General features: G+C 40.7%; 1 protein-coding gene across 1 annotated transcript; it reads left to right on the plus strand.

Moving 5' to 3' along the window:
• The first annotated feature begins 789 nt into the window (after positions 1-789).
• pdk2a (pyruvate dehydrogenase kinase 2a) lies at positions 790-11,761 on the plus strand. Its single transcript, XM_008277792.1, has 11 exons — positions 790-966; positions 2,279-2,420; positions 2,816-2,887; positions 4,024-4,208; positions 5,900-5,989; positions 6,205-6,282; positions 7,279-7,355; positions 7,450-7,548; positions 9,985-10,095; positions 10,309-10,422; positions 10,554-11,761. The coding sequence occupies exons 1-11, from the start codon at positions 849-851 to the stop codon at positions 10,695-10,697; spliced, it is 1,230 nt and encodes a 409-aa protein (XP_008276014.1). The 5' UTR covers positions 790-848; the 3' UTR covers positions 10,698-11,761.
• Positions 11,762-12,133: the final 372 nt, after the last annotated feature.

The raw sequence follows: 12,133 nt of genomic DNA on the forward strand, positions 1-12,133 counted from the left end.
TATTTTCTTGAATATTTTTTATATATTTTTGAAATATATTTTTATTCTCTCTCTCTCTCTCTCTATATATATATATATATATATATAGATGCACATCAAACAAGACTTTGGGTCTTGAGAGGTCAAAAATGGAAAGAAATAAACACAGAATTTCCACTTTCTTACATTTGATTTTCAATGTCATTTGACGTTGAGAAAATTGAGAAACGTGCCTGTTTTCAAATTGTTTTGTTCTTTTTTTTCATTTGTTTGTGCTTGGTTTAAATGGTTCTCCAAGTGTCCATTAATACTTTTATATTAGACACTTGGACAAACCTGTTTCCTTGTTTTTTTCTTTTCATTGTTTGGTTGCTTCAGAATTTAGAAATTGACCCGTATTTTTTTTTTCACTGTGGGTTTTATTATGGAAACACACAAAAGGACTTGGCCTGTTTCCTCAGTGTTTTGTTTTTTGTATTTGACAGGTACATGAAGCACAGTGAAGTATTCTTCACTGTACTGATGTCATGTACTCTCCACAGTACATGACATCCATGATTTAACCCCAGAAATAACCCAGAAGTGTCTGTATGTTCCTGGCTGGTCCCCAGCAGTGATCCTGAGCTCCGTGCTGTCAACAGTCAGTGGGCATCTGCCTTCATCCTGCCTGGAGGCGTTTCCTGACTGGGACGCTGAGCCCGCCCTCCAGCCGCTCTGATTGGTCCGTTTGGGACGTAAATAAGAAATCCTACCTTCCTATTGGTCGGTGCGTCGCTGCCCCTCCACGAACACGACAACACGGTTCGGTCATATATGCAGCCGTCGGACGTTTGTGGTCTCAGAGACGAGAGACCACCGAGGAGCAAAACATGAAGTTCGTCAGATTTATCATGAAAAACGCGGCTCTGGCCAGCGTCCCCAAACACATCGAGCATTTCTCCAAATTCTCGCCGTCGCCGCTGTCCATGAAGCAGTTTCTGGATTTCGGTGAGTCGAAAAATAAGCGGACGGTTGGTTTATTATGTAACAGCAGCGACGTGGAGCTGGAAAGGTGATGAGAGATGATTGACTAACGCTTCATGTGTGTGTTAAAATGAATGAAAGCTGCTGCTGGGTGTACCTGCAGCAGCATGGGGCTGTGTGGGGAGTGTTGCATCAGCTCAGGCTGCTGTGTTTGGGCCCATGCAGCACACAGTACAGCTCATTCCTGCTTTAATAATGCCTGATCATGTCATAATCAAGATATATCTACAGATCGAGCCACTTTTAGGCCATTTGTGCAGAGAAATGCAGCAAAAATAGATGCTATCTGCAGTTTAAAGCTGTAAAAATAATGCAAATGTCAAGTTTATTATGCCTTTTATTACCATTATTGTTATTATTGTGAGGGCTGGAGCTAAGATATAAGTTTGTTTTTAATGATCAATAACACTGGAAGTTACATGTTACAGCAGCTGGATAGAAAAAGAGTTTAAAGCTTTGAAATAATGCACATGTCAAGTTTGTTTTGCCAGTTATTGTTATCATGAGGGCTGGAGCGAAGAGATAAGAAACAGAGATAAGAAAAAAGAAAAAGTTTTATTGATCTGACACACGTTACAGCAGCTAGATAGAAAAATGAGGCGTTACAAAAGTACAGCGATGACCTTGTGCAGAGAAATTTAGCAAAACTACATGTTATGTGCAGTTTAAAGCTTTAAAATAATACAAAGTTTATTACGCCTTTTGTTGCTGTTATTATTTCAAGGGCTAAGATATAAGTTTGTTTTTGATGATCTGTCACAGGAGGAAGTCACATGTCACAGCAGCTAGACAGAGAAATGAATCATTTGAGAAGTACAATAATAATCTTGTGCAGAGAAATTAACCAAAAGTAGATGTTATGTGCAATTAAATGCCAAAAATCAAGTTTAAAATGTTTTTTTATTGTTATTATTATGATGATGAGGGCTGGAGATGAAAGATGAGATAAACTTTGTTGATCCCTCATCGGGGAAATAACAGCAGCTGGACGTTACAAAGGTCCAAAAAGGCTTCAAATAAAGATATAATAACGACTTTATGCACCTTTCACATGACTCCGATTGTTGTTTTAATCTATTTTTCCGTTAAACGCGTCAGAAATGATAAGAATGCCCGACAGCCGCACTCTGTTTGTCGTCTCCACCCTGAAGCTAAAACCTCCGTCACCTGGTTTGACTTCGTTCCTCAAACCCTCCAGCAACGTTTACTTAACAAGCAAAAATGTCAACAGCTTTGACTCAAATCTGTCATTTTCGCCCCGATTCCTGCACTCCAGGTTCCATAAACGCCTGCGAGAAGACGTCCTTTGTGTTCCTGAGGCAGGAGCTCCCCGTCAGACTCTCCAACATCATGAAGGAGATCAACCTCCTGCCCGACAGGCTGCTCACAACCCCGTCGGTGCAGATGGTGCAGAGCTGGTGAGAGACAAAACACACCGTGACCTTAATTATTGATTAATGTGCTGCCGGTTATCTGACACCCCGGTTTTATTATCCTAAAACATTCAAAGTGCCTCCGTGGTATTTTGTGGCTCCATATTTGATGAGCAGACACATTCGATCCCAGCTGTGAACTTGTTTACTGCCGTTTGTGTCCCCGCTGCGCAGACGTCATGCTCTGAATTACAAAAGCAGCCTTTGACCAACTTGTACTCTCTCCAGCCGTGGATGTGGGAGGCGGCTCTCGGCTGTGAACTTTCCCCCAGTTCCTCGTCACAGCGTCACGTGACTCGAGCTTTCAAGATGTTTGTGCTGCCTGTGTGAGGCCTGGCGAGGAGGGAATTCATCCTGTGCTCGTGTGTGTTTGGTTTCAGGTACATCCAGAGTTTGATGGAGATCCTTGAATTCCTCGACACGAACCCCGATGACCACAGAGTGCTTGGAGAGTAAGTTTCAGATGGAAATTTGCTCCTAACTGCTGCTCAGTGGTCAGTTTATAGAGACACAGCGACCCTCATCCTCACATCTGTGTTGACTGCATGTTTGCATCACATTTCTAAGAAAACAAGCTGAACCCGATGAATTTTTAGATTTGAGACAGTGTCCAGATAACTTATTACCAACAAGAGCTGCAACAATTAATGCAGCTGTTAAATTAATCACCAACTACTCTGATAACCGGTTAATCAGTCATTTTTAGGAAAAAAAAAATTCAATGATTCCAGCTTCCTAAGTTTGAGTATTTAATGCAACCAATTAATTTAATAACTGACTAATCAGTCTGAGTCATTTTTAGCAAATAAAAAATTGAAATCATTTGATTCTAGCTTCCAAAATTGGAATATATTATCTGCATCTAATAAAATAATTAATTGCCATCTAATTTAATAACAGATGAATGAGTCACTTTGAGAGAAAAAAAATGTAAAATTATACGAGTTCGGCTTCCTCAATTTGAATATTTTCTGCAAGAAAGACATGAATTACAAAATAATCTGATAATAGATGAATCAGTTTAAGTTATTTTTAAAGAAAAAAGTCAAAATTATTTGATTCCTGCTTCTAAAATCTGAATATTTTCTGAAACTGATAAATTAATCACCAGCTATTATGATAATCAGTTAATCAATCAAAAATGAAATGATTCCAGCTTCTGAAATTTCAGTATTTAATGCAACCAGAAAAATAATTTCCAATTAATGTGAGAGCTGATAAATCCGTTGAGTCACTTTTAGAGAAAAAAATGTAAAATGATGCCATTTTAACTTCCTTAATTTGAATATTTTTGGCAAATAATAAATTAATCGCAAAATAATCTGATACTAGATGAATCAATTTGAGTTATTTTTAGAGAAAAAAAATCTAAATTATGGGATTCCAGCTTCTTAAAATTGAACATTGTCACATTTCTTTTCCTTCTTTATGACAGTAAACTGAACATCTTTACCATCTTGGACTTTGACAAACACTAACTGACATTTTTAGAGGACATTATGAATCAATCATTGGCTGCAGCCCGTTCGGTGTGACGTAACGGCACCCTGCCCTGACAGGTGGATCTGTTTGTGCGTTCCCTGCACAGGTTTGTCGACGCCTTGGTCACCATCAGAAACAGACACAACGACGTGGTGCCCACCATGGCCCAGGGCATCATCGAGTACAAAGAGGCCTTCCCCCAGGACGTGGTCACCAACCAGAACATCCAGTACTTCCTGGACCGCTTCTACCTGAGCCGCATCTCCATCCGGATGCTCATCAACCAGCACAGTGAGCAATAATCCATGTTCAGTCAGTCTGGTCTGTGGACTCATTGTTTGCTGCAGTATAAAGTCCTGCACCTCTAGAGAAACAGCCATGGCTGCAAGTGGAGAGAACCCAGAAAAGCCTTTTGTGCAGAATAACAAAGCTGCAATACCGTAAATTACATAAACAAAAACTGAATTTATTTGATTATTTATTTCACAAAATTTTTTTAAAAATAAACAAATGTTGGAATCAACATGTTTTATGATTTCCCAGTTGCACACAGGTGTTACCACCACTGGGAAAAAGCATCGTGAGCCCACATACTACTAACATGTGACCACTCATGCATTCATTTGTTTCCACACTTGCCCTCTCTGTGTTCTGTGGAAACACATCCTGCAGTTCAGCCGAGAAGAATTTTTGTCACATGACTGTTGACCACAGCTGAGTCACTCTTGGCTTTATAGTTTCCATCAGGAGTGCAGAATTTTTTATCTTTCACAGAATCTGATCAAAGCAAAAGGTTCATTTTTGGAGAATTTTTAACTGAATAAAGTGACGTTCATGAGCCATCGTGATTCTGGGTCTAGATTGGGGTTTATTTTCTGGAAGGAACAGAACACGACACTTAAAATGTGATGATTCGTTCTGTTTTTGTAAAAACTGTGAGCTCTGGTAAATGGTGGCATTTTGTTGTTTTTTGCTTTTATAGAAGGACACCTGCAGTTTTTAGGGTTAATGCAGCTCGAGGTGGCTTTGCTCGTCATTCACATTCCTCCTTTTTGGCCAATCTGCAGTTTGTTTTGCATCAACCCTCCACGGATTTAAAAACATCCGAGCTAGACTGATCGCACAACATCATCGTTTAAATGCAATTGCTCCTATCGGACGTGAACAGTCGCACCACCACGGACTGTTTTATTATCGTCAGTTGCAGAAATCGGAAATAATCCAGATTTCTATGTGGGAGGTTCTTGCTTGACACGAGATCCGCTGAAAAGGAAGATGATGTGCTGTGTGACATGTATTACAGATTTGGATTTAAACAGATGTAATTTAGTTTAGTTTTAATATCACAGTAGTTTTACTCACTTCTTGTAGATTTGGTGGTTGAAGCCTCCTGTTTTCATACATAAATAAATAAAACTATTCGTCTCTACATGAAAAATGCAGTTAATTATGGAAAAAAACATCAACCAAGCGAGTGTGACATGGCTCAGAACCAGTCATATACTTATTTTATTCTTCTTATAAAAAGTCGTGAAGAGGCTCAAACAGCTTCTTTTTATTGAATCCGTGCTGCTTAACGTTGTGTCGGTAGCTTGTTGATGTTTCATCAGCCACGTGGAACGAAGACAGTTGATGCATGTCGCTGATAACCGCTGCTGCGTGAAGTGAAACCGTGATTTGTGATTTATCTGAGCCGAGAGTTTGTCACACGTGCACAGCTTTCTGCATCTGGTAGCTCTGGAAGCTGCACGGTGGATGTTTCATGTTATTTTTCTTGTGTTATGGCTCAGCTATAACATACTTTTAACACTTTTTCACATTTTCTATGAAGACTGTTGAGTTTCAAACCGTGTATCACCGATATTTTGACAATCAGCCTGAGTTCTGAGCTAATTTGACGTGTTTTTGGTGCGTTACTCAGAGATTACACTGTGCTTTCTGTTCTTCTAAACCTGACTTTTTTTTTCCTTTTCTCTCCACAGCTCTTATTTTTGATGGAACCACCAACCCTGTTCACCCAAATACGATCGGAAGCATTGACCCTCACTGTCAGGTTGGAGACGTAGTCCAAGGTAAACGAACCTGAAGTCAGAGGAATTCAAATCAAGTTTAACATGTAAAGAATGTCTTCTCTTGACATTTTATTGTGTTTTCTCTACTTTTAATACATTTATTCTGCCTTTTAAGCCTTTAAGCTGCACAGATTTGTCCTAATGTAAATACGATCCCATTAGTTTTGAGTCATAATCATGATTTCTGACTTTATTTCCTCTCTTCTTTGTGTCAGATGCCTTCCACAGTGCCAAGATGCTGTGCGACCAGTACTACCTCCGCTCCCCCGATCTGCTGCTGCAGGAGAGGAACAGTAAGCTTACGTTTGTTTAAGTCTCTCAGGTTAACGGGGGAATGCAGGGTTTTTGAAATCTCTCACACTGTCCGTATTCACACAATCGCAATTTTTTAAAACGGCGATTTATTTCCAGATTTTTTTTTTTGCTTTTTTTTTCGGAATTTGGTTCATGCAGATGTTTTCTTTTTGGTTAACAAGTCATGTATAAAAATAGGATTTTGAGGAAATATCACGGTTTTAAGTTGAGATTTGTTTTTCTGACTGTCACATATGAGTAGTTCAAGGACTGTCAGAAAGTTGAAAATCAGTTGATTCTTTCTGCTTTTACAATTTATGGCTCTCATAAATAATGCAATTTTTAGCATTTAAATTAAAATTAAAAAGTAATTAATTTATATTTGTATATTATTTTATTTTACAGTAAAAAAAAATATAAAGAGAGATATATTTTTTATAAATATTTTATATATTTATTATTATTATTTATTATCAATTTAGTTAAATAGAATTTATATAATTTTTCTGGTGCGCTAAATAAATCCTTCTCACCACACATTTTATTTTAATCAATATTTTCCCTTTTTTTTTTTTTTTTTGTTGCATTCCTCAAAGATTCAAATTCGTCCTTTATTTTTCTCCAACAAACACCCCAAAGTGTAAAAGTCATTGTGATGCACTGGAAAGATTTTAAACACAAATGAATGGACCCCGAGTCTCCCGTGTGTACATACAGGCCGAGTGTTTGTATGTAAATGAAGCCAGATGGACCTGAGAGGCCTCTAATTACAGCAGTAACGGCTGCGCCATCCCGCCTCACTGCATCAGACAATATTGACACACGGGCCTTTTACCTCTTCATCCCCTCAAACTGTTAAAATAAAACCTGAACAGAAGAGAGCAGAATAATTGCCACTAATGAAAATCATCCACGAGTTGCCGGGGATAATGAATTGTAAATGAAGTGGAGGGAATTATTAAGATTTGTTTTTTTTTTCCTGCCTCCCTGCGCAGACAAGAAGACGAACCATCCAATCAGCATCGTGTACGTTCCCTCTCACCTCTACCACATGCTGTTCGAGCTCTTCAAGGTAGGAAGCCCTGCTGAGTTTAAGAATCCTAAAATGATTTGAAAGTGAGTTTTGTCTCATTGCGATGTTCCTCTTTTTTATTTTTTTTCTGCAGAACGCTATGAGGGCTACGATTGAGACTCACGAGAGCAGCAACAACCTGCCGCCCATCGAGGTCATGGTGTCTCTGGGAGGCGAGGACATGTCAATCAAGGTGAGAGGCTTCGAGGGGACGATTAATCTGAACGCAGAAATACGCAAAAATTACCCTTCAGGTCAAGTGAATTCTATTTATAGGGCTCAAAGGCTCAACACCTAGAAAAATCAAGCGTTGTTTTCCTCTGACTGATTCAGCACAGGTGGCACCCGGGGTTTTTCCTCTCGTAACGCCCTAATTTGCTAATCGCAGCAGGATTAGAGCTTCAAACCGGCCTGTAGGAGTGAGCAGGCGTGTAGGTGTAATTCTGTTTGTAAGCCCTGTGTGAACCAGTTTGTTGAACAAGCCTGTAACGATAAGACATCCTCCTGTAGTTAATCTTTCACAGCGCTGTCATTGCACCAGATCGGTTTGTTATGTAACGCATTAATTATACAGCCCCTGTTGCAACACGGTGTGCCCTCCACTGGAAAGCTAAACTTACCGCTCTTTTTCCCCCTTTTTTTTTTTTTTTGCTGCTCTTGTTTTCGTCACCTAAATCTTTCGCTGAACCTGTTATGCAACGGCGTCGCCCTCGATTAATCTGGCAGCTACTCAGCTCTGATAAGATTATCTGCGTTAGCTGTGCGCTTTCATACAGGCCGTAAACTTTATCAAACCAGGTCTTGTTGTTGTCACTCCCTCACCTGGATTCAGCAGGACACATACATAAACAGAACTGTACTGGTCTGGACGCTTGTTAAGCAAAATTTAAGGCTCAACCCGCTGAACGCCCAGCAGTTGATGGCTGTTTTTGCTGCTTTCAACTCATTTTTCTCTGCAATATAAAGTCCTGCACCTCTATGGAAGCAACACAACCATGACTGGAAAGAGAGAAAACTTTAAAAAGTGTCTTCTGTGCAGTATGACACCGTTATAATGCATTCATCATCAAAGAAAGACGAAAAAGCTGCATTTTTTGATTTGTTTTGCAAAAATTAGATTTTACTTTTAAAACCAATTATATCTGGTTTTGGTACATTCCCTTTTCCCTTCCCGGACGAGCCCCCACGTGTTACAACCCAGCTCGATGGAAAGGGAAAAGGGATTGTAACAAAACCAGAAATAATTGGTTTTAAAAGTAACAAGTATTTATTTACAACAGTAGGTGATACAGAAACTGAAGAAACAGGGCAAACAAAAGCTCTTATAACTAAAACCCTGCTGCCAAACAAAACAAAGGAAAAACCAAGCTAAACTGAATAACAAAAAGGGTTCAAAATCAAAGTATAACAAATCAGCACCTACTTTACTGAGAAGAAAAAAAAACAATCCCTACCAAGCCCTGTTCCAGAACAGTTTGGAGAAAAGAAAGTGCCTCCACACAACACAAACAAAAGCTCTATTGCAAAATCAGGCACTGGTGCGCTGTGTACAGCCACCCCGTCAATTAGGACTTTTCCCCTTAAATAGGCCGCTGTCATCTTCTTGGCGGGTCCTGATTGGAAGTCCCATGTGATTGGCCCGGCTCCGCCCATGTGGCCCGGCCCAATCCACCACCGGCAACGGCACACTAAAATCTTCACACACAAAAAAAAGGAAAAGACACAAAGAAGGAAGGAAGGGCCGGCAGCCGTAACAAGCCTGTTTGTCCAGGTGTTCACAGGTGTTACTAATACTGAATAAAATCACAACTCCGCATGCTGTACATACTTCCCTATTCATGTTTTTAATCTGTTTCCATAACCGTTCTGGGTAAACACTGCCTGCAGTTCAGTCAAACATTCACCAGCTGAGTTAACTGATCAGGAGCTCGTCGTTTTTAATCTTTTGCAGAGTCTAGTTCATGCAAACAGTTTATTTTTAGTGAGGTTTTAAATGAAACATGTAAACTAAAGTGATTTTGGAGAAAAGTTACGATTTTAAGCCAATCATCTTGAAGGACCGCTGATTATTTCTGCTTCAACAGTTTCAGTCTGATAAATGGTGTCACTCTGACATTAAAAAAAAAAAAAAAAATCTTCTTGGTTTTTGTTTTTTTTTACAGAATTTGGTTCGTCCATATTTTTGGCAGGCGTTTTAATGAGACGTAGAATAAATCAATTTTGATGGAATATCATGAATAGACTAGACTCGGTTGGTCTTTCTGATGGAACTGCACGTCACACATGAGTAGTTCAAGGACCACTGGGAAATTGAAGTTTCTTTCAGTTTTTACAGTTTGCAGCTCATAAATAATGCAACGTTGGCAGTTTTTTAATTTTTATTTTAAGTAATTCCTCCTCACCACACGTTTCTGTTCTGATAACGATCTCTTTATCTGCATTCCTCAAACATTCAAATTCTCTCTCGTCTCCACGTGACACTAGATTCTTCCCGTTATTAATTTCCTCATCGTCTCCCTCCAGCTGCCTTCGACCAAACACACACTTGACGTTGAAGCCGAGTGTTCCTGACAGGCAGCCACTCGTCTGCTGGCGTACAGACAATCATTCTCCGTCCTCTGTTTTGCAGGTGAGCGACAGGGGCGGCGGTGTCGCCTTCCGTAGGATCGAGAACCTCTTCAGCTACATGTACTCCACGGCTCCGGCTCCACAGATCGGCGAGCACACGAGGCCTCCGCTGGTGAGTCTGTCGGCACTAAAACATACAACCTGCTAATTGCACCGTGTGCTGTTCGGACGCGTTCCTGTGCAAGCATCAAAAAGTGCATTTGGCCTCTTTTATTTCGACTCTCGCAGCTATTTAAAGATTGAAGAAGAAGCGGCTGACCTACAACACGTTCCTTGTTTGTTGCGTAGCTGCTGCTGCCTTATTAAACCCCTCCTCTGTGTGCAGGCTGGCTTCGGCTACGGTCTGCCCATATCTCGACTCTACGCCAAGTACTTCCAGGGGGACCTGCAGCTCTACTCCATGGAGGGCTACGGCACCGACGCCGTCATCTACTTGAAGGTGAGCCAGACGTGGTGATTGTGCTTGGAGAAGGACGTGACGAGGCCCGCCAAGCGTTTGAAATGTCTGCAGCCGTTTGTTGCCTGCGGATCCGGGTGCAGGTGTTTGTAACGGCGTCTCTTCCCCTGCAGGCGCTGTCCACGGACTCCATCGAACGGCTGCCAGTGTACAACAAAACGGCTCTGAAGAACTACAAAGTGAGCCAGGAGGCTGACGACTGGTGCGTACCGAGCAAAGAACCGCTGGATCTGAGCAGCTTCAAGGTGGCCAAGTGAAAACATCCGACAGGCTTTCGGTGCTTCAAACCTCCAGTCTTCATCTTCCCACGAGCGCTTTCCCTCTTTAGCAGACAAAGTGCCGTCTTTTTCGAATCTTCAGCTGTAGCATGTTATCCTCTTTTTTTTTTAATGTTGCGGTTTTTCATTGGAAAATTAGACAAGTAGGGGAGGAAACAAACCTAGTGGGATACTTGTTACGATCACCTCTGAGACTTGGGTGAAGCAGCTCCGGTGTTTGCTGAGACGGCAGCATCGACGGGGAGTTTGCGGTGCAGCTAAGAGTCGTGAGCAGGTAGGAAGACAGAAATAAAAGCGGAGCGACGAAGAGTAACGGCGGATGATTCCAGTTTTAAGAGATTGCACGTGGAGTAGGAGCAGTTTTCTGAGGGACACATGGAGGTGTTCAGTTGTTATCATAGCGAATTCACCAAAAGACTCATTTTCAGTGAAATACTTGAACTATTTAATCCTCATGTCGCACCTTGTTGGATTTTCCTGTACTGTAAATGCTGTTGGGCTCCGTAGATTTGAACAAACTTTGAGTTGAGTGTATTTTTTTTATTTTTTGTGCATGGCTATTTTCACATTTCAGCCTTTTAAAGAAAAAGGAACGGCAGTATTCACACTGACTCCCAGCGTCAGTCTTCCTGGACCAGGCTGAATGTAACTCTCTCTTTTTTTTTCTTCTTCTGCATTAATTTGCATTGAAGAGTATTAGACGATAGATTGTGCTGCTTGATGGGGCCCAAAGCTGTCTCTGATGCGCCGCCGTCGGCCGCAGGTGTTTGCTTTCGGTTGTTAAAGCTCAGCGGTGATCCAGTGAGGCGAGGCCAGTCTCAGATGTGCCATAGGAGGATGAAAAACGCCCCCGGGGGTCCATTTCATGTGTTGAAAAATCAACAGGTTTTCTTTTTGTATTAAATTAATCTGAGTCATACAGTATGTATAAAGTTATTTTTATAGCTACACCTTTTGTGACTGATATTATTGTAAATACTGTAAATGCAATCAAGATGATAATAATAATAATGATAATAATAAAAAAAAAAAAGAACAATGATGCAAAATGTTCCTTTTGTGTTCTTTGATGCTCTGGAGCAACAGCTGAAACCTGAAGTTTACCTACACTGTGTAAAAAGACATAAAACCTTAATTACTATCTTCAAAGTCAGAAGTTTACAAACACTAAGATGCCTTTAAATTATCTGGGAAAGCCCAGATGATGATGTCATGGCTTTGGAAGCTTCTGATTGGTTAATTGACAACATCTGAGTTAATTGGAGGCACACCAGTGGATGTATTGTAAGGCACACCTCAAACACTCTGCTTCCTTTACTGACAACATGGAAAATCTAAAGACATCAGCCAAGATATCAGGATGAGAACTGTGGACCTCCACAAATCTGGTTCATCCTTCCAGATGGCTGAAGGTT

This window comes from Stegastes partitus, unplaced genomic scaffold, assembly GCF_000690725.1.
Source record: "Stegastes partitus isolate 25-593 unplaced genomic scaffold, Stegastes_partitus-1.0.2 Scaffold107, whole genome shotgun sequence".
Lineage (NCBI taxonomy): Eukaryota > Metazoa > Chordata > Actinopteri > Pomacentridae > Stegastes > Stegastes partitus.